Source organism: Myotis myotis, unplaced genomic scaffold (genome assembly GCF_014108235.1).
Source record: "Myotis myotis isolate mMyoMyo1 unplaced genomic scaffold, mMyoMyo1.p scaffold_m19_p_2, whole genome shotgun sequence".
NCBI classification, from domain to species: Eukaryota; Metazoa; Chordata; class Mammalia; order Chiroptera; family Vespertilionidae; genus Myotis; species Myotis myotis.
The window spans coordinates 136,918,996-136,942,159 of NW_023416324.1; the positions used below are offsets into that span (position 1 = coordinate 136,918,996).

General features: G+C 38.6%; 1 protein-coding gene and 1 non-coding gene across 2 annotated transcripts in view; both read right to left on the reverse strand.

Moving 5' to 3' along the window:
- Nucleotides 1-3,957: 3,957 nt before the first annotated feature.
- The window catches only part of ADGRG7 (adhesion G protein-coupled receptor G7), an 86,664-nt gene continuing 67,457 nt past the window's right edge, over nt 3,958-23,164 (reverse strand). Inside the window, exons 11-16 of the mRNA XM_036348525.1 lie at nt 22,788-22,897; nt 18,855-19,183; nt 17,066-17,156; nt 10,894-11,049; nt 8,268-8,424; nt 3,958-4,206 (exon numbers count right to left, since the gene is read on the reverse strand). Coding sequence (XP_036204418.1) covers nt 3,958-4,206; nt 8,268-8,424; nt 10,894-11,049; nt 17,066-17,156; nt 18,855-19,183; nt 22,788-22,897 — 1,092 coding nt within the window. The remainder of the gene's footprint in view (nt 4,207-8,267; nt 8,425-10,893; nt 11,050-17,065; nt 17,157-18,854; nt 19,184-22,787; nt 22,898-23,164) is intronic.
- LOC118677926 lies at nt 17,257-17,312 on the reverse strand. The gene has a single exon (XR_004974632.1). It is a non-coding gene; the product is annotated as a small nucleolar RNA SNORD31 (small nucleolar RNA).

A 23,164-nucleotide genomic window follows, 5' to 3' on the forward strand; every position in this document is an offset into this window, starting at 1 on the left:
TCTTCATTTTAAAAGCTTCTTACATAGTCCCTAACATATTCCTTAGCCCTCAATAAAAAATAATCTGCCTATATGAGGACACATAAACTCAAAAATTGCTAAATCCTTTATAAATCTTTTGGATATTTTAAATTAAATGCAGAGGGGGCATTTTATTATATTAAAAAGAGAATAAAATAATAAAATGAAGGAAATATTTTCACCAAATAACTCTAATGAAAAGGAACTCCTGAGAATTTATCTTAAGGAAATAATTAAAAAGAATGGAAAAATATAGGTACTAACTCATTCAACACTATAATATTAAAAATGGAAATGATATAAGTATCCAGTAATAAAACAACTTAGTAAACTATACCAAATTATGCAATCATCAATTATTCTAAGGATTTCATTAGTAGGTGATTTAAAGTAAAAATCAGAATAAGTTTTGTTTTTTTTTAGCTACTAGAGGCCCGGTGCACCGATTCATGCACTGGTGGGGTCCCTCAGCGTGGCCTGCAGGTATCGGGCCAAAACTGGCTCTCTGACATCCCCTGAGGGGTCCTGGATTGCAAGAGGGTGGTTATCAGGTGAAGCACCCCAGAATTGGGCTCCCTCCTCTCTGGTTCCAGGTGTGTCACCCGAGGGCCGCCACTGCCAAGTGACTGCAGCTCGGCAGCTCGGCAGCTCCTGCATTGAGTGTCTGCCCCCTGGTGGTCAATGTAAGTCATAGCGACTGGTTGGTCAGCTGGTCGGCCAGTCAGCTTAGGCTTTTACATATATAGATAATTACAGTTATGTAAAATTCTTATACAATCAAACAAAGAGCATAAGGGAACATGACAAAACAGACATTATTAATATGTTTGGATAGGGAATTATGGATTTTGCTTTTTAAAAATATATACTCTGTGAGTATCTTTTAAAATCATTATAAGATGGCTAACACAGTGTTTTAAAAATATAAATGTAAATGTAACCTGCCCCATCTCCACCCCTGAACCTTTGCCCCCAGGTTCTACACATAATCTAGGACCTAGTGGCTCTGTCTTGGACCTAATCTGCCAGCCAGGTACTTAAAGCCCCAGGGTCACATTAAGGAGGTTCCAGAGAACCAGAGAGCTCCTATGGTTGACAGGCTGATATAATCTAGTCAACGCTTTTGGCCAGGGTTTCCCAAATGTTTGCAAAGAATGCCAAGCTCTTCTGATGAGGCAATGACCAACTGATAGCAATGACCTCGAGAATAATCTCTATTTGTTGGTGACAGAAAAAAAGAAAGAAAGAAAGGCAAGATAAACTTTAAAATGGGAAGAGTTCGGGGAAGAAAAAAAAAAGCAATCCAGACTCTTGCGATTAAAGAGTGAACTCTGAACTGACAGTTAAGACCCAGGAAAGGAAATTCAAAGGTCAGGGTGGTTTGTTTCCAAAGAAACTACATGTGCTGCCACAATCAAAAGGCTAAAGGGCGCTGTTATCACACAATATAAATCAGAACCACAAAAGTTGGCCTCATATAAGATCACAAAAGCCAGTTCTGCAGTCATCTCAGTTTTCCTTTCCTGAAATTTTCTTTAAGTAAGTCACTTCCACTTCTACAGTCTCTATCCTTGCTCCTCAACTCCCAAGGCAACAAATAAGTTCTTGCTTTTCTTACCCACCCCATTCAAACCCTGCTCAGACAAGGATCTAATAGGCTTATTCAGAGTAAAATGAGTGATGAGCCTAAAGGTGGTTGGTTGCCTTCCTAGAAGGTGCTTATATTTTGTCAGGCGATGTAGTGGATGCTGCCAGCATCCCATGCTTGGTGTAACTGTCCATTCTCCACTTCAGGATATCCTGTCAACCAAGTCGTCCCCCATTCCTCCACTTCACAGCGGGTATGTGACCCAGGCTGAACACAACGCCTGTAGGCACACGACCAAGCAAGGTGTGCCAGTTCTTAGGTCCTTTCCTCTCCCTCCCCCTGCTGTGCTCCATATCACAGGGGAATGAGCCCCACAGGCTCCTGGCTCCACTGGCTGCTGGCTGGCTACAGCCGACGAGAGACACTGATGGGAGGTTGCAAGGCAGAAGGATGGAGCTGCCAATGGCCAGTTTCCACCCATGTCTACCCCATTTGAGAATAAAGCCAAACAACAGAAGCACGAAGAGCCAAAAAACAGGGAGATAAAAAGAATCTTGACACATTCTTTGAACTCCTTGCATTTGAACTCTAAACCTAAAGTTAATATTATCATATATTTTATGCCCCAAACCAGGACACTTTCGAGAGTAAAAGGGGCTGCTAGTAATACCTAAGTCAGGACAACAGGCACAAATTGAGATTGGTCCAGGCAAACCAGAACCCTATCTAAAACCAACCTGGCCTTTGGACTTTACAATTAATTGAGCCATTCCATTCTCTTTGACCCTTAACCTAATTTGAGTTGGATCTCTATCACTAAACAAAAAGATCCCTTTAAATAGAATTGTTTCCTCGTGGTTGGATTTCAGGGTAGGTACATCATTGTCTGCCTGACTTTGCCTCCACAGTATGCATGTGGAGCTTGCAAATTTATGGTATAGCTATTCCAGGAATGTTATAAGGAATTCTGATTCCTATATTCCAAGAATGCTGAAAAGGTGCAAAAAAAAAAACACTAAAATCACCAAGGGAACACATGTACTCCACCCTCAGAGTAAATGTGGCTCTTTGGTGCTTTTTTTTCATATTTAAAATGGCCCTTACTTAAGATTTAATTTTATCTGAATATATAATTTGGGAAATAGAGTAGGTCAACCACATCTTATAATTTTCCCTGTGTCCAGCCCCTACCTAGGCGTAGCACTATAACACCACTAAAACACTGATCTCTGAGAACTGCTTTTCTTCTTTATTCTTTTCCCTTTACCTTTCACCATTACCCTATTAGGTCTCAATTATTCTACAGATGAAACAGGCTCTTGTTGTCTTAACTAGGAATCCAACAGTCATTTAAAACCACTCCTATAAAAAACACATATACTTTAGGGTGTGGTGAAAAGGGTATGCCACAGCTCACCTGACATGTTAGTGCCTTAGTGTCAGTGTACTCACAGCAGCTGCCTAGTTCATGACAAAACAGAACACAGCAATTCAAAGGCTGTCTCTCCTAATTCCAGTGGGAGTACCCCCCAACCCAGCGGAGGTCATTTTTTTATTTAGGAAGTCATTCATAATTCAAGTGGTTAAAATTTCATGAGCAATTAGTCAGATCTTTCAAAAGCCATAGGGGTGACTGTGACTAACATTTTCACTTTGTGAGTCTCTGTGTCATTTCATCAATAAAAAGGCAGATACATTAAGAAGTGGGAGGAAATATCCAGAGGCGTTAGTAACCTAGTAACCTAGTAACCAGCTAATCTTTCTACTTCTAGCTGCTGGTTTCTCATAGAGCCAACTCCTGAGTCATAAAACATGACTTTTTAAAACAACAAAAAATTCCCTTTCCAGAGGTTAAATGGATACAAAATTCTTAATTGGAAAGTATAAGCATATACAAATTTTAAATATTCACAGTCCAAAAGTATGATACATATAAGGAGCTCTTCACATTGTTCATCAGAAGTCATTTTCTAGTTGGTAAATTTTTCTCCTTGTACCCTTTGTAGTAAATCGTAAAAGAATTTGTTTAGGTTCTACATTTTTATCAAAGTTTGTCACAGACTTTATGATATACACAGAGCAATGATAATCTTGAATTATTTTGAATGCTGGATGGGATTCTTCACCTCGTTCAGGTAAGAATCTGTTGAATACTAAAAAAAAAAACTACCAAATCCAGTATCCCTGATGATAATAAATCACAGGTTTTACCTGATTTTTAACCTTGAGCCAAATATATTGAGGGAGACTTTCCTGAAGGACTGGGTAACAAAGGAAAGAAACAGAAAAAGCAAAACTCACACAAGTTGAATAAGAAGGACCACAGAAGGCCACAGGTTTACTGTTGCTTATGTTTGGTCACTTTCAGAGAGTGTCGTTTCCTCGGTAACCACAATTGGCTCCAGCAGCCTAAAGCGTTCGTTTAGGGCGGGGAATGACCTGAGCATGTTATACATCCTGACGCGCAGCCTCATCCGGGTTGCTGATGGCAGCAACTTCACTCTCCCGGCAGATGACGACAGCGACTTCAACAGTTTGGAAGCTTCATTCTGGAAGATTTTTGTTCTGACAGTGTAGAGGACAAAAATTTGCAATCCCTGGCAGATAGAATAAAAGCTTAATATTAGATAAGCGCTGTGATACAGAACCAGGGAAGGGATTTTATTTCACCTTGTCACCTACCCTTTTCTCATCATGCACACAACTCCCCAACTTGACAAATTAATAACATCTGGCCCAGCCTCTGGCACTCAGTGGTTGAACATGGACCTATGAACCAGGAAGTCAGGGTTCAATTCCCCATCAGGGCACATGCCCAAGTTTCAGGCTTGATCCCCAGTAGGGGGCATGCAAGAGGCAACGGATAGATGATTCTCCCTCCTCATTAATGTTTTCTATCTCTCTCTCCCTCTCCCTTCCTCTCTGAAATCAATAAAAATATTTTTTAAATATATATTAAATAACATCAGTAACTGAGTTCATAGTATTGTGCTAATGTTTACTTCTTTATTTTGGCAACGCAGTAGTGTTATACAAGGCATTATTATTAGGGAAAGCTGGGCAAAGAGTACATGAGACTCTACTGTTTTTGCAACTTCTTGTAGTCAACTATCTCAAAATAAAAAGTTATTAAAAGTAAATATCCATGGATGTCTCCCAGACTGGCATCTATGTGACCCCAAGTTTTATAAGAATTTATTTCTAGCCCTGGCCAATGTGACTCAGTTAAGCATCACCCCCACCCCCATCCCCCCAGCCCCCCCCCCCCCCCCCACACACACACACACCTAGACTGAAAGGTGGCCGGTTGGATTCCCGGTCAGGGCACATGCCCAGGTCAGATTTGGTCTCCAGTGGGGTGTATAGGGGAGGCAACTGATGGATGTTTTTCTCTCACATCAATGTTTCTCTCTCCATCTCCCTTCCTCTCTCTCTAAAATGAATAAAAATATTTTTAAAAGAATGTATTTCTATAATTAATATATTCCATAGATACCGTTTAGGAGACTTCTGGTGTTGTGGTAAGATAATCCAAAGATTCTGAGTTTGGCTAATAGAATCGATACTTGTTAGCAAGAGATAGACCAGTTCACTGGACAAAAGCAGGAAGATTAACTTGATTGTTAACCAACAGGCGGTATCTAACACATCTGAAATAGGCCTGGATGACACAAGGAAGTGTGCATGGGGTTTCGGAAGGACAAACGTGGTCATTAGCCATCCTGATTGTTCAAGGGAGAGAAATTCATTTTGGAGAAATCTGGTCTCTAGAAAAGCTCCTTTCTGTGGGGTACACTATTTCATCTGGCTTTTCCAGAATTTAAATTCTAAGTCAAAGACAATACTAAGAATTTCTGGTTGTACAATAGCTAGGAAAAGATGTAGACCATGGAGAATTCATGAAGACACTGTCCTGTGGAAGTCAGTGGAATCCCAATATTTTTGTGCCTTTAAAATCCCAAAGATGTTATTTGAAAAAACAAAATGTAGGCATCAAACTAATTATCACTAGCACAAAGATTAAATTGCGTCTTTTAAGTAATATCTGTAGCACTTAGCAAATAAATATGTATTAGCCTTATAGCATTCTACAACTAGAATGAGCTTACATGTGAATTAATCTAGTCATTCCTGTACTTTAATGTACATGAAACTCACCTGGGCCCTACTTTAAACTGGAGATTCCCAGCTCTTTCCCTATAGACTCTGATTCAGTAGGGTGAGGGGTGAAGTTGCCCAGAAATCAGCATTTTAACACATTGTGTACATTCTGATGTAGGCAATATTCAGAACCACTTTGAAAAACACTGTGTCAATTTTAACACCCTCTTCCATTTTATATTTTGTATGCCTCACTCAGAGGTAGTGACTTACCTGAAATCATGAGTCAATAATATTAAACCTGAAAGACAGCCAAAGTCTCCTGACTTTTAGTCCGTGGGGCTCTTGCCCCACAGCCACCCTCAATTTTACCATGTAGTATGAACATTTTGCAATGGGCCTCTATTTTGTAATGTGCCTCTCCTATGCATGCAGAAGAGAATATCCTTGACCATACCTTTTTTAAAGATACTTTTCTAAATTACTGGTAGCTGTAGGCAACAACTCCATGGTCAATTGGCAATCCCAGACTAAGCTTACCCTATTTATTGCCCTTCTGGAGAGATTCCACTGGGAGTTGCCAACAGTAAAGAACTGCCTTATATCTATTTAAACTTAGGCATTTAAGGGAGTAATTCATGAAAGGCACTGAAGAGGGCTCTCTGGGATAGACAGTGAGGAGCTTACAAGTATTAAATGTGACGTTAGCAATTCATACAGATAAGCAGCTCTCCACACGTCACTAAACAAACTCCTCATCATTTGTGGCCAAGACAAATTTAACTAATGTCCTACCCAATGATCTCCATTTTGTATCAAAGATTTCCCTCCTCTGATATTTGATCAGAGCCAGAAACAACCAATATCAACTACACACAATGGTTACTCTTCTCAGCAACTTAATGAGACATCACCAAACACTGCAGTATACTTCACAAAATACTAGAGAAGTACAGCCCATCCTGATAGCAAACAAGACATCTACTGCAAAAGATATACACAAGCGTGTTACTTGCACTAGAGAACTAATAACCTAGTTGAGGAGATGAGACTTCTATGTAAAAAAAAAAAGTTAATTTTTAAGTACAAGAAGAAATGGGGCAAATGAACGTATAAAACTACAATCCTTCTACTTTACTTGAGTTATATTAATATAACTAGAATTAAAATCATCACCTCAGCCCAGCCAGCATGGCTCACTGGTTGAGAGTCAACCTCTGATTCTCTCTCATCATTGATGTTTCTCTCTCTCTCTCCCCCTCTCCCTTCCTCTCTGAAATCAATAAAAATATTTTTAAGTAAAAATAAAAGAAAGGTACTTTTATTATATTGAAGTATAATTCACTCTGCCAGCTCAGGAAAGATAAGATTAAATATAGAGACAGAAAAGTCCTTGTAATATTTTTCATCAGAGCAAAAGACAATGTTTGCCACAGGAGGAGGCATAGAATAAAAACCATGGAAAGAAATTCTGATTTCAAGATAAGTCTTTCAATAATGAATCCTTGTTTTATCTTAAAGTTTTTACATTCTCTACACATATACACAAATACAAACATATGAAAACAAAAATCATCTGAGCTCAAACAAAGTTATTTTTAATCTACCATTTTGATTTATCTATACCAGTATTTTTGCCATAATTAAAATTAGATGACCATTATATTTTCTCTAAATGTTTAGTTTCTTATAGGAGATGCTTCCAATATGTTAATAGAATGGTTTCCAAATAAAAACATATATAAATCTTCATTCAAATTTTAAGACAAGTTATGAATAGAATGTTCTTTAAAATTATGATTAAATGTATCATTGAGATAAGACTCAGGAATAAAAGCATCTTTAGTCCTATGTATAATTATGTCACACAAAAAAACTTCATAAGGTTCTGCTTCTAACAAATCAACTCTCTTGCAGGATTTTATATATAGAAAAACCAAACAATTCCACCAAAAACCAGTTAGAACTAAAAAATGAATCCCATAAAGTTGCAGGATACAAAATCAACACATGGAAACCAGTCGCATTTTTATACACTAACTACAAACTATCTGAAATAAAATTAAGGAAATAATCCTATTTATAATAGCATAAAAAAACAATGGCATAATTTGTAATAAATTTAACCCAAGAAAGTAAAAGACCCAAAACAATAAGTCATTGATGGGGAAAAAGGTAAGAAATTAATGAAAGACATTGAAAAAGACACAAATAAATGGAAAGATAGCCTGAGTTCTTGGATTAAGAAAAAAAAATACTGTGAAAATGTTCATACAACCCAAAACAATGTAGATGAAATGTAATCCCTACCAAAATTCCATTGGCATTTTTCACAGATATAGAAAAAACTATCCGAAAATTTGTATTCAGCGCAGGAAAGAACATTTAGTCATAAAGAGCTTTCCTTTGTCTTCCCTCAAAAAAAAATTAAATAAAATCTCCTAAAGGTACTAAACAATGACCTTCAGGGAGTTTTAAAAGGAGAAAACTTTGGTCCATGGAGATATGACATCCACCACTGCATGGTCTGCTACTTTCAGACTAATCCACACCATACCTGAGTAGTGTTGAAAATGCAGAATATGTAGTTGAAGACGTGTCTGATGGTCTCATCACCTAGTAGCATAAAGTATCCCAGGATCCAGGTAATTCCAAATATGACTGCAATAGATAACGTGCTAAAAACCTTCTTTAGCGATGAAACCTTTTTTGTGCTAGGTAAATGAAAATAAGCAAGAAAATATGGTTCATTCAGTTCTTTTTATTTTTTATTAATATCATTGTTACCCTACTGTTAAGAATATATATTCAGCTGCCCATATATACTGCTCATTTAACAATATTATGCCTCCAGTAGAAAAATTATGTTAGATCTATGCCTTGCTGGATAGAATCTGATTTAGCAAGCTTTATTAAGAAATACAGTGATAACTGTATCTGGCATAAACAATTCCTTACAGGCAAATTTCACAAAGAATAAATTCTTTCTTTGGAAGAGAATTTGATTTTAGTTATTATTACTATTGGATCAGCTAGTGATTAATTGTTATGGAGGCATCTGGAACATTCCCATGGTGTAGGCCCGTGATCGGCAAACCACGGCTCGCGAGCCACATGCGGCTCTTTGGCCCCTTGAGTGTGGTTCTTCCACAAAATACCATGTGCAGGCGCGCTCATACAGTGCCATTGAAACTTCGTGGCCCATGCGCAGAAGTCGGTTTTTGGCCTGGGCGAGTCTATTTTGAAGAAGTGGCATTAGAAGAAGTGGGGGGCAGGTGGGCCGTGGGATACACAGCGCGGGGGAGGTGCGTGCGATTCATGCACGAGTTGAGTGAGCCAGTCAGCAGTCTCATTGTGCAGTGGTTAGTGCTAGTAGCATCCGCAAATCACGCAGGTGACAAAAGTTCCTACTTGAAGCATGAAGTTACCTGTATTTTCCCAACCAGCTGCAAATCCTACAGGTATTTTTGTCATCAATTTAAGAATTGTAATTATTTTGTGTTGGCTTTATTATTATAAAATGAAACATTTTTTTAGGTGCCCTATATGTTGAGATGGTTTGGACATATAGAGAGGATGAATGAAAGGAGATAGACGAAACAAGTATACAAGACAAGTATAGATGGGAGAGTTGGAAGGGGTCGACCTCAGCAAATGTACCTCAATCAGATTGAGGATATTTTTAGCAAAGGCCAGCTTAGGAGTACCCTAATTAAGTTAATAACAATGTACCTACCTATATAGTTTAAGTTTAAAAAATTTGGCTCTCAAAAGAAATTTCAATTGTTGTACTGTTGATATTTGGCTCTGTTGACTAATGAGTTTGCCAACCACTGCCCTAGACCATTCACCTACATTCAAGCCAGAACCAGGACAACTGCCCAACCAATGCTCAAATTTATGACAAATAATAAACATTTGTCATTCTAAGCCATTAAGTTTTGGGGTGGTTTGTTATGCAGCAAAAGCTAACTGATACATGAAAGATAACTTGTTAAACAATTAAATTGTAACCTGCTTTGCATTGTAACTAAGCCAGTTTAAGAACAAGTGCTATCAGCCAAAATTTGGAAGTATAAATTTGGTTGATGTCTGATGCCAAAGTGATATTATTTTGTATAGAGAAAATATAACTAAATTTGCAATTAGGGTGAGAAGACATCAGTGAGAAGTCTTCTAATAAAATATAGGTTTGAATGATTATCATTGATATTCTTCCCCATATTTCCCCTCAAATGGATTATCATAAAGGGAAGATGATACTACTCTTGATCAGTAAATTACATATTAAAGATTATAGTCCCACTGATGAGAGTTGTTTTCATCATCTGTTCATACCAAGTGCACTCATTTGGTGACCAGCAAAACTCACAGATGTGCTTATAGTAAGTCTACTTGGGCTAAGTAGAGTCTTATAGAATTAAACCTGAATTCATAGCCTCTTTGGCACCATGTTTTAATCAATGTGTACTGTGGGAGAAGGGGGGATTTATGTATTTAATAGTTTGTGTTCTTTCTCTCTCCAACTGAAAGCTTTTTCTGCATATCAGGAATGACAATGAAAATCTTTATTGGAGTCAGGAAGGTTATATAAAGGAGAAAAGCAGTAACGGAGACTAATAAACCAGGGAGCACATGCTCCATCTGCAGGGAATGTGGGCTTAATGTTGCCAGTTGTTCTTGTTGTTTTTTGTGGGGTTTCTTTTTCTTTCAAGAAAAAAAAAAAACATTTTAAGTGAAATCTTCCTATTATTTTATGTTTACAAGTAATAAAAAATATAAATCCATTATCTGATTCAAGCAACACATATACAACATAACCTACAGCTACTAGTTTACAAAATACATTTACTAGCATTTATGCACAACCCTCCCATTTCTTTATCCAAATCTGATTTATTGAATATTTGGGAGAAAACTTGGGTTGAGTTTTTTAGTTGGGCTCATATAGCACAAAAGTATGTTGTGTAATGCAGCACACCCACATTATAGTGCTGATGTTGGAAGATGAGAAGATCTACTTTCAGAGGCAAAGTTTAAGAGAACATCTGTCCTGCAACCACATGTCCCTGCCATTGTCCCAGAGTCTGAAAACTCTTCTATGAGGCGCAGATATATGAGGGTGCTCTATCGTGTGCTCACCGAGTCATGCCTGGCAGCTTCTCATTTGCTGGGAATCTTACCTTGTCAGATTCTGGTTATCCTTCCACACCACTTTCACTATAATAACAACAAATAGACCGACATTGCTGGTGAGGATAATGGTCATAGGTAGAATGAATGACCAATATAATGGGCTTGTTTTATCATCATCCTTTTTTGGACCTGCCAACCAGCAGCTGTGGAGAGAAAAGAAATGCTTTCAGAAGACTAAGAAAGCTATACATACTAATTCTCCATGCTGTTATCATTACTGATGTTCCCTCGGCTGAAAGAGAATATCCCTTTGCATTCTATATATTTGAGGTGACTTTCAAGAATTCAACATAATAAAAAAATGAAATGTATTGGCTCTGGCATATTCCTCTATGAGACAGTATAGGCTAATAGACAGAAAATGGGCTTTTGAGTCAGGCAATCCCAAATTTAAATGTCATTCTCTGTCACTAACTAGGTGTCTGACTTTAGGCAAATTATCGTTTAATTTTATTTTTTAATATATAGCACATCTAGGTGGCTCAAAATTTAAATGGTGCAAACACTCATAGAAAGACAAGATTGACCTAAAATTATCCATAATTACTAGTCTCTATCTCCAGTGGTAATCAATGTTTCTTGTATATTCTTCCTGATTTAGGCTATACATATATCGGCAAATGTGCATATTTTTCCTGATGTTTAAGCAAATGATAATATATGATACTTCCATACCTTACTTAACAACATATCTTGGATATCATCCTATATCAGAATATAAAGATTGTCTTCATCACTTTTTAGAGGTACATATTATTTTGCTATATCATAAATTATTTATCTATCTGTTTGTTTGTTTATTTATTGTTAATCCTCACCCAAGATATTTTTCCATTGATTTTTTTAGAGACAGTGGAAGGAAGGGATGGAGGGGGAGAGAGAGTAACATTGATGTGAGAGAGACACATCAATTTGGTTGCCTCCTGTACACACCCTCTATGGGGGCTGGGGATGAACCTGAAACCCAGGTACATGCCCTGGACCAGGAATCAATCCGGAGACACTTCGGTGCATGGGCTGACACTCTAACCACTTAGCAACACCGGCCAGGGCACACCATAAATTATTTAAACAGTCTCTTATTAATTGGCATTTTTTTAGGTTTAATGTTTAATTTAACCTCCTTGGATTAGTTTTGGGGGTTTTTTGTTGTTGTTGTTGCTATTTGTGGTGGTAGTTTGGTGGTGTTTCCTTCTCATCTGTGAGGTCTAGTAATCATCTGACATTGTTGTAAGAATTAATTTGTTCACTTAATAAGTATTTACAGAGTATGTTATGTGCCAGATAACATTCTAGATATCAAGATATAAGCAGTAAATAAAAAACCCTTCTTTAGTGAATTTATTCTAACACAGAGAAATTGGTAAAACTAACAAATAAATCATATATATATATATATATATATATATTCAGGTGGTGACAAATGCTGTGGAAAAAAATAAAGCAGGTAATGCGGGTGGGTATTACTATGGGGGGTTGGGGTTCATTTTAATTCAGTGATCAGGAAAAGCCTTATTTGAGCAAATATTTGAAATAGATGAAGAGCAAGGAAATTCCAGGCAATGGGAACATTAAGTACAAAGGCCTTGAGTTCAGAGTTTAAGGAAGAACAGAGGCTAGAATGGCTAGAATAGGGTAAGTAGATGGGATTAGTTGAAAGATGTAAATTATGTCAGAGTCTTATAGGTGATTGTATTCACTCTTGTCAAGAACAAGACACTTGATATAATGTCTTGACTTTTAAAAGAATTACTCCAGCTAGGTGCAAAGATAAGAAAAAAGCACATGCAAAAGCAGGAAATCTGCTGGAGTTTATTGCAATAATCGGGTGGCTTGGGCAAAGAGAAGAAATGCTAAGAAATAGTCTGGTTCCAACTAATGCAAACGAATATATGCACCCCTTTGTTCATTGCAGCATTATTTACAATACCAAGATTTGGAAGCAACCTATGTGCCATCAGAAGATGAGTGGATAAAAAGCTGTGGTACAGCTACACGATGGAATACTACTCAGCCATAAAAAAGAAGGAAGTTTTACCCTTTGTGATAGCATGCATGGACCTGAAGAGCATTATGCTAAGTGAAATAAGCCAGTCAGAGCAAGACAAACACCATATGACTTAACTCATATGTGGAATCTAATGAACAAAATAAACTAGCAAACAAAATAGATTAATCCATAGAGAGGAGGCTGACAGCTGTCAGAGGGGAAGGGGTTGTGGGGCTGGGTGAAAAGGTAAAGAGATTAAGAAAAGTAAAACATTATAAATATAGGTAACAGAATGGGGGTAAGGAGGTGGGAGAGGCAGAAGCGGGTATAGAGGGGATAAATGGTGATGGAAGGAGACTTGACTTGGAGTGGTGAATACACAATGCAATATACAGAAGATGTATTATAGAATTGTACACCTGAAACCTATATAATTTTATTAACCAACTAGGGGCCCACTGCATGAATATATGCACCTTGAAAGGAACTGTGGGCTGCAGAGGCTGCTGTGGGTACAGGGGCGGGTCTCCGCCCATCCTCTGTGCCTCTGCCTGGCCCCTCCCGCCATGCCCCTAGTCTCCTATCTGCCGGCAGCCCCACTCCCACCGCCATCACTCCCACTCGCTGATGGTGCCGCCCCACTGGTACCTGCTAGCAGCACAGAGCAATTGGGTCCAGAGCCAGCAGCGGGTGCGAATGGGGCCGACACCATCAGCAAGTGCGAGCAGCGGCTCTGGGACTGGCAGCGGGTGCCAGTGGGGCCGGTGCCAGCGGGGCCAGCGCCAGCAGCAGGTGCAAGCACCAGGCGGGACTACAGTGCACGGGAGCAATGAATTTTCAGTAACCACCAGAGGCTCCCCGTGATGACAGCAACCGGCTCCCAGCCTTGGTCTGGCACTCCAGCTCACCTGCTCCACCATCCCACCAAAGCCGACACCAGCCATGTTCCGTGCGTGCCCCCTGGTGGTCAGTGCACATCATAGCGACTGGTTATTTGGTTGTTCTGCTGTTTGGTCTATTTGCACATTAGCCTTTTATTATATATGATGTAACCCCAACAAATTCTATTAAAAAGAGGGGGAAGAAATATTCTGGTTCCAGATGTATTTATAAAAAAAGCAAAATGATTTATCTTATTGACAGGTTGGATGTGAGATGTAGGAGAATTGAGGATGACTCCCAAGTCTTTGGCCTGAGTATCTGGAAGAGTGGAATTACCATTAGCTGAGATAGGGAAAATGATGGCAAGAGCAGGTTTCTGAGGGAAGACCATGAGATGTCTTATTAGATAGCCAAGTGGAGGTGTCAAATAGGCATTTGGGTATTAATGTGAGAAGCCCTAGCATATATTTGGCATTCAATTAATGTATGTTTTCTTCCCCTGTAGGTAAAACACCATTATTATACATGTTAAAGGATGTCTAAATTGTTTTTCTTTGGACTATTGTTATAATTTAAATAATTTCAAATCATTAATACAGAGAATAGGCCATCCTATCTAATAAAAGCATAATATGCTAATTACACCAGAGGACCTTCCAGATGACCTTCTGGACGAAGCCAAGGCTTTGAGGGCTGAGGCAGAGGCAGCTGCCGTGGCTATGGGGACTGAGCCCCTTGCACAAATTTTGTGCATTGGGCCTCTAGTCCTTAAATAAAATGGTGAGAGTGAGCACGTTTTTCTTTAGGACTCTGGCTTCTGTTTATCTTCAGGACTTCTGGTTTCCCTTTGCTTTCCTCTGAACTGGAGAATAACTCTCCCCTCATCCTTCATCTCACAATTCCCTACGCAGAAGAAATGAGGGCACGTGGCTAAGAATTTAATGAAATCCTAGTGGGAAGTCCTTTCAAGAAGCTTCTTTAGTGAGTAAGCAAGTGGCCATCAAAAGTTTGAAATGGAAAAGATGAACACATTTCTTACCCAGGAAGCCTAAAGAAACACAGTTTAAAGGGAGAGGAAAAGATCAAGAAAGAAAATGAACAATTCAACTCTACTCGATAAAGGAGACTTGCAAATTATGAAACAAATAGATAAGTATTTATCCTATCTGTATGAATCTTGAGTTATTTAAACTTTAGACGATACAATTTCTGAGAATTAATATTTGTACTATAGGGGTGTGTGTGTGTTTGTGTGTGCAAATGTCTGTAAGAGTCCTCAATTAACTCACATGGATGGGGACCTGGAGGGAAAGAGGCTTGGGTACCCATGGTCATTAGGAAGTGTGCACCAGGAGGGGACTCCTCACCCCCTTTATATTTGTATTGCTTGGAGAAATAATCATGCTAAATTTGTTCTCACAACAGCCTTTCCCTTTGTTATCCCTAATTTAATAACTAGGATTTTGAGAAATAAACTGCCGAGAAGAGAGATGGATCCTACAGTGAGACTAACCCTTGTAGGCATGGCGCAAGATTTCTAGGGTGGAGATTGGAGAGTCACATGGTGGAGGATGAACTCACAAACGGCTGTGGACCTGAGGTCTGGAGAGCATCATAAGAAGACTTCAGATGAAGTATTTAACTGCTTAGTGAATTTTCCATGCAGCACACCATGAAGAAAGCTTTAGGATATACAGCATACAGTTGGATAATTTCTCCCTTCGTGCATTATAATTTATCATGATTACCTCAACCCTTCAGGAAAGTCTGAAAACAGCCTATATGATGGTGGTACAGATAGTTGGTGGATAGAGAATTAATGAGAAATGTGGCCTGCCTTGCATTTACCTCTTAATTGGGTCCTTCTTGCCAAGATAGCAGTATGTCAGGGGAACTGGGTTAGGGGTTTCAGGTATCACTGGCAGAGCAGGGAGCAGTGGGGGAGAGCATAGGATATTGAGGTTCAAAAATTGGGAGGAAAACTCAGGAAAACCAAAAAAGTCCCTCCACTTTCTAAATAAATCCTGAAGGAATGTGACCCTTGATGCCTGTGTGTAGGGTGGAATGTGGGGGAAAATGGTCCAAGAGGAGGCAGATGTTACACATCCTTTCCTCTCTTCCCAACTTCTCTTATTATCAGACACCTCGTGTCTTCCCTAACATCCAGTACCGTACTCAGGAAAGAATCAGGAAAGAGTTTGCTCTCAATTATTTATAGCCCAGTGAGAACTAATGTAAGATAGTAGTCTTCTTTCTCCTAAAGGCTTTTATAGAAATAGGTTTCGCCTTGTGCCTGGATTCGAGTTGGAAATTAAAAATGCAATTTGAAGTAAATTACCTCTCCCAGGAGATACACGCATCTTATCCCGATCTCTAATTTCGTAATTCAAAATGTAAAACTCATTGAAAGATACTTAACCCTAATTAAATGGAGAAAATAATACCTGAAGTGCTTGGCTCCTAAATTCAAACCAGGCGGATAGCCTCCTGTTCCACAGCTGGACATGGTTAGCCCTGGAAATAGGTAAGCACCCTAACACCACAGCCTTCCCTTGGGTGTATTGCACATTTGCAAAAGTTTTATTTTTATTTGAGTTGATCTGGGTCTTAAGGTGGAATCTGGGGATATGAATGATTGGATTATAAGATGAGAAAGGAGGATTGATTAAAGAGCAGTTGTTCTATAGCGGAAATACTAGTACATGTAAAAAGTTCCACTCAGCTTTCTTCTCTTCCTCTCCACATAAAAAGCAACCACCACAAAGTCAGGTACTTCTGTTATTAACAGTTAGTGAGTTATTCACGCTGGAGTCACAGAGAGAATTTTTTATGTGTAATAAATCATCATGAAATAGTCATTATAATCATATAAACATAAAATTGGCTCATAAGTATAGATAGCACCCTTTAAGTTATGAAATGTTTTCACATTTGTCTCACCCCTCACAGTAACCTCTGAGCAGGTAGTACTATTATTGTCATTCCTGCTTTCTAGATGAGAAAACTAAGATAATTTTTCAGACTTAATAAAAATTTCAATTTAACATAAGAAAGTTCAAATATATAAATTTAGAAGGGAAATATTTGCTTTACTGAAGGATTTATCGTAGGAAACTTTCATGTCACCATATTTAAAATATAATATCTTCTTTGAGAATTTGAAATATGACATTTAGCATATGACCATTATAAAGTGAGATGCATATGTACAGTGACCCTTGGACTCAATATCACTGAATAGTTACACTCATATCAAAGAAATGGACATTTTAAAATATATAACTCACATTTTTTCTTCCCGGTAGTCTAGCTCCCATTCTGAAGGATTCTGAGAATAAATAATTCCCACTGTCATAGCTACCATGACAGCTGGGACTCCTAGGTGATAAAGAGAGGAACAGAATTAATAATTTACCCATGACTGGTATTAATTATAAAAGATCATGAATGAATTATACAATTGACCCTTTTTTTTTTTTTTACCTTTCAGTCACAGTGATCAGACTGGGGCGGTATAAACTCATCACTGGTGGAGACCCTTTTTCAAGATGTATTGTTGTTTCCACTATAGACAATGTACTAACTCAGTGATGGCGAACCTATGACACACGTGTCAGAGGTGACATGCGAACTCATTTTTTTGGTTGATTTTTCTTTGTTAAATGGCATTTAAATATACAAAATAAATATCAAAAATATAAATCTTTGTTTTACTATGGTTGCAGATATCAAAAAATTTCTATATGTGACATGGCACAGAGTTAAGTTAGGGTTTTTCAAAATGCTGACACGCCGAGCTCAAAAGGTTCGCTCGCCATCACTGTACTAAATGATCCTATAGCTGTAGGTCAACAGTTTTGAAATTATTTTCTTAAAGAGTCACTCTCATTTTCTTTCTTTAAAAAATTTTTTTAAAGTAGCTAGAAAGTTTTTCTGGTCTAAATCTCAAATCAAATGAATAGAGATGTTGAAGGAAATTAACACCTTGAAGTTAGCTTATGACATATCTCAGAGCTGCCTTGGTCCATCTCCCTCCACAGAACTGTGAGCTACTAGGTGGGAGGCACTTCTGAGTTTTCCATCTCCCCTACAATTAAGTCATCATACAATTAGGTCTTCAATAGGCATTTGCTTAAATTAAATTATTTCCATTAAAGAAACGAAAATTAAAAGCACAATAATATATTACGCCACAACTGTCAAAATGGCTATCATCAATAAATCAACAAGCAAGTGTTGGTAAAGATGTGGAGAAAAGGGAACCCGGGTACACTGTTGGTGGGAATGCAGACTGGTGCAGCCACTGTGGAAAGCAGTATGGAGTTTCCTCAAAAAATTAAACATGGATCTGCCTTATGACCCAGCAATTCCATTTCTGGGAATTTATCCGAAGAAACCTGAAACACTAATTCGAAAGAATATATGCACCCCTATGTTCATTGCAGCACTATTTACAACAGTCAAGATTTGGAAGCAGCCCAAGTACCCATCAGTAGATGAGTAGATAAAAAAGCTGTGGTACATTTACACAATGGCATACTACACAGCTGCAAAAGAGAAGGAAATCCTACCCTTTGTGACAGCATGGATGGAGCTGGAGAGCATTATGCTAAGTGAAATAAGCCTGTCAGAGTAAGACAAGTACCATATGATTTCACTCATATGTGGAATCTAGTGAACAAAATAAACTAACAAATAAAATAGAAACAGACTCGTTGATAGAGAACAGGCTGACAACTGTCAGAGGGGAGGGGGCTTGTGGGGCTGGATGACAAAGATGAAGGGATTAAGCAAAAGAAAACCCCAAAAGTCATGGACAACAGCATGGTGTTTACCAGAGGGGAAGGGTGTCGGGGAGGTTGAAAAGGGTAAAGGGGGGGGGGGATGAATAGTGGTAGGAGGAGACTTGACTTGCTGTGATGAACACACAATATAATATACAGATGAAGTACTATAGAATTGTACACCTGAAACCTGCATAATCAATGCCACCCCAATAAATAAAGATAATCGCAAAACAAATAAATAATTTCAACAAAACTAAATTCCTGAGTAGGTAGAGAAGCAAACACTTACCCCATCCAATTAAAGAAATGTAAAGAGTGAACCGTTGAGGAAAAGGCTTCATGGTCCTAATCAGAAGGAAGTAGAGCTGCACTGCACTGACTCCAGTCCAGGTAAACATCACTAACAGGAAATAGTGCAGCAAGGCAGCGACCACTGTGCACCTGGGATTTGAAACCTCCTTAGTCATGTCTCCTTCGGGAATTGTATTTTCTTTAGGAGCTTTGGTCTCTTGCTTCTTATTGGGATTTTCAATTCCAAACACAAAGAGGAGATTGAAAATCAACATTGATGTGCACAGACTGACCAACACCCAGGTTACTGAGGTTTTTCTGACTTTCCTGAAAATAAATTGGTAAATGTAATTAAATAAATAAACAAAATAACTGCAAAACATAAATTCAAGTGAAATCATGGGGGAACAACGGAATATTATTATCCAATGTAAATCCAGTGCATAGCCTAGTGGGCCAGCTGGTAAACCTACCTTCCCTACTACATCAGAAAACCATACTCCCCTCTTATCTCATTTCCACAAGGAAGTGAGTTAGAAAAAACAGGCTGATACATGCTTTCTTGAAACTGTGTTCTAATCAAAGGTGATAGCTATTCTCTAGAGATGGCCCAAATGAATTCTACTTCCCATTATGTAGGCCCGGCATGTTCACCTCCAGCACTGGCCTGTGACTTGTTTTAATTAACAGAGTGCAGCAGAAGGCCTGGGAGCCAGGGCCAACTTGCCCATTAGATTCAGGAGTGTTTAGGGCCCCCAATACACTTGTGGCCCACAGCAATGTTTCAACCCCTTTCAATCCAAAACAAACAAACAAAAATGAACTTTCATGTTTAAAAAAATGTAGCATATAATATTAATATATTCATCTTTATACCAGTGCTGTCATAAAACATAATTGTTATCCTTTTTTATGGAGGGCAGTCTCACAAAGGCAAAAGTGCCTAAGACACACGAAAGTCATAACAAGCTTTCCTTTTGTGCTCCTGTGAGTTCTGAGCCACGATGTAAAATTCCAGCTACCCTGCAAAGGAACCTCATGGAAATGTTCTGAGACTATTCGAAGAGAGAGACCAGGCTGCTGCAGCATCCCAGCTGAGCCTCCTGATGACTCCAACCCTAGCCACCAGGTGGCTACAGTCTCATGGGAGACATTAAGTGAGACCTTTGGAAGAACGTCCAGCTGAGCCTAGTCAAGTCACAGAATCATTATAGATAATAAATTGTTCTTTCAAGACAGTAAGTTTTAGGGTGGCCTTTTTATACAGCAGTAGAGCATAACTTCTCTAGATTTGCAAGGACATACAAAGGCTATCTATAGAAAGGCTCTAAAAGGAATTTTCAGATTTTCAAAATAGGAAATTATTGCACACTAGAGGCCCATTGCAGGAAGATTCCTGCAAGAATAGGGCTTCCTGCAGCTGGACGAAGCAGAGAAGGGAGCGAAAGCCGCTAAGGCAGGCTTCTCTCCCGCCTCCGCTGCCTTGGCCCGTTCCTGTCTCCGCCACCTCTACTTTGCTCCCTTCTGCAGCGCTTCGCTTCCTTCTACGTTGTCTTCAGTCTTCACTCCCAACTGGTATATGCAAACTAACCGCCATCTTGGTTGGGTTATTTTGCATATAGTCACTCTGATTGGCTGGTGGGCATAGCGAAGGTATGGTCAATTAGCATCTCTGTCTTTTATTAGTGTAGATTCTAGATGAACCCATGTGTGAAAGCCTCTTGAGTTTTTAAAAGTATTTTATTTTAAAAGTTATGTATAAATTTTATTTACTTTTTAATATATTTTATTAATGTTTTACAGAGAGGAAAGGAGAGGGGTAGAGAGTTAGAAACATCGATCAGCTGCTTCCTGCACACTCCCCACTGGGAATGTGCCTGCAACCAAGGTACATGCCCTTGACCGGAATCGAGCCCTGGACCCCTGAGTCCACAGGCCGACGCTCTATCCGCTGAGCCAAACCGGTCAGGGCTAAATTTTAAAAGTATAAGGTCAGATATAAACTTTAACTAACTGTATAATTTTAAGTAATATTAAACTTATTACCTTTAAACTAACAAAATGTTTTAAACCAGCAAAATGTTATAAGGTTTAGCTTACATTACATTTAAAGAGTAAACATTTTAAATTACGTGAAAATATTTAAAATTTGTTTTAACAGCCTATTGTTCTAATGATATTCTTCATAACCTGAATAGACTGATGATTACCATCCCTGTAAATGGCTTATATGCAACATTTCACATGTGTCTTCTCTATAAGATATCTCAGAGCCCCTTTTCTATGGAGTATCTCCCAATGACTAGAGTTCCAGGGACCATACTTTGGGAAATACTTGCTGATAGTCAAATGGTCAAGATGTTTTGAATGGGCCTTTTAATGTCAAACATGCCTGAGGACTGTCCTTTCCTGGGAAGATATAATTCTGGATGTAGAACCAAGTGCTCTTTAAATGTTTTTTCCTTCATCTCATATTTACCTAAGATTTTTCTAGAAAAGATAAAATAAGAGCCATTTCTTTTTGTATGACTGACTTTTAATTACATAGCATGTAATTTTCCTTCCTCAGGGGATGTCGAAGAGCCGGTTTTAGCCCAATCCACACAGGTCAGGCTGAGGGACCCCAGCGGTGCACAAATCTGTGCACTGGGCCTCTAGTATGCACATAAGATCTTTGGTTAATCTCTTCCCACCCTTTCCTCTGAGATTCATCAGTCTGTTCCATGTTTCCATGCCTGTGATTTCCGCTCCTGCGTTAAGCGTCTGCCTTCTGGTGGTCAGTGCGTGTTATAGCTACCAGGCAGTCGGCCGGTCACTTAAGCTTTTATATATATAGATTTCTGTATATATTTGTATAACATTTGTCTTCCCCCTGGAAATGTAAACACCATGAGAGATGAGAGCTTATCTGTCTTGTTCATATGGGTGGTTGGTCCATAGTTAGCACTCAGTATAAGAATTTTAAATGAATGGCAAGAGACTCATTGAGTGCAAAAGATAAAGAAAAGAAGTAAAAAAGAATTCTGGCTCTTTTGAAATATGGCTGATTCTAAGTACAGGGCAAAGAAAGTGATAGATGTGCCTTTGTCATCTTGCTGTGCCTGAAATAAGGAAGTGCGTAAAGACTGATAGGAACATGACAAAATAACATCAAAGGACTCCCTCTGGTTGCATTGAAGAGTACACTTTTTTTTGGTATTTTTTTAAAGAGAGAGGAAGGGAGAAGGAGAGAGAGAGAGAGAGAGAGAGAGAGAGAGAGAGAGAGAGAGAGAGAGAGAGAAATACCAATGAGAGAGAAACAGCCATCAGCTGCCTCCTACAGGGGATAGAGCCTGAAACTGGGGCATGTGCCCTGATAGAGAATCAAACTGGTGACTTCTTGGTGCATGAGACAGTGCCCAACCAACTGAGCCACAGCGAACAGGGTGGAGGGTACAGTTTTTATGAAGGAATATAGTGACTAAATATAGAATGATAGGTTAGAAAATTATTATTCCCAACCATCAATGTAATAATATATTCCAGTAATGATCATCTATCTCTCTTTCTCTCTCTTTCTCTTTCTCTCTCTCTTTCCTCTACATATCTGAGAAAACAGTTGTGAAGGAATTAAGTAGAGAGAAATAATTCTGAAGGAAAGATGAATTCAAGTTATCTTGAGCATGAGAGTACACAATAGACCCATTTATTTTACTGATATTCCTCTACTATAAGTCCATTCCTCTACTGTGGTCAGCCTTGCGGATATGGTGGTGAAAACAAAACAAAACAAACGACAGCAACAACAAAGTCAGAGGAAGTCACTGTTCTCATCAATTTACATGCTGATGGGGAAAACAGCACACAAGTAAACTAAAAATGGGCAAAATGCTCAGAGGAAATAAAAAGGACAGCAATTTCTCTCATGAGAAGAGCCAACTTCCCTTCTTACCTGGTGACAATCTGAAATATAATTGTGAGAACCAGACCAGTAATGGACAGCGCACATCCAACGTTGGATAATTCGTTTAGGCCAGGGTATTTATAGTCCTTTCTATAACTCTGGAAAATAAGACAAGATTACTATTTTAAAGTAACCATTAATGAAATGCCTACAAAATCATGAAAAGTTACATTGGTCAAAATAACCAGAGAGTTGCCACATATGTGTTCATTTTATAACTGTTGATATATTTTAAAAGAAAATAAATTAACGACCCCTTATTGCTAAGCAGTTTACATGAAGTAGGACTTAACAGCAGTTTTTTTTAAAACTAATTCAATTAGGGAAAACATATGTACTGCTCCTCACTGTCTAAAATCAAAGTT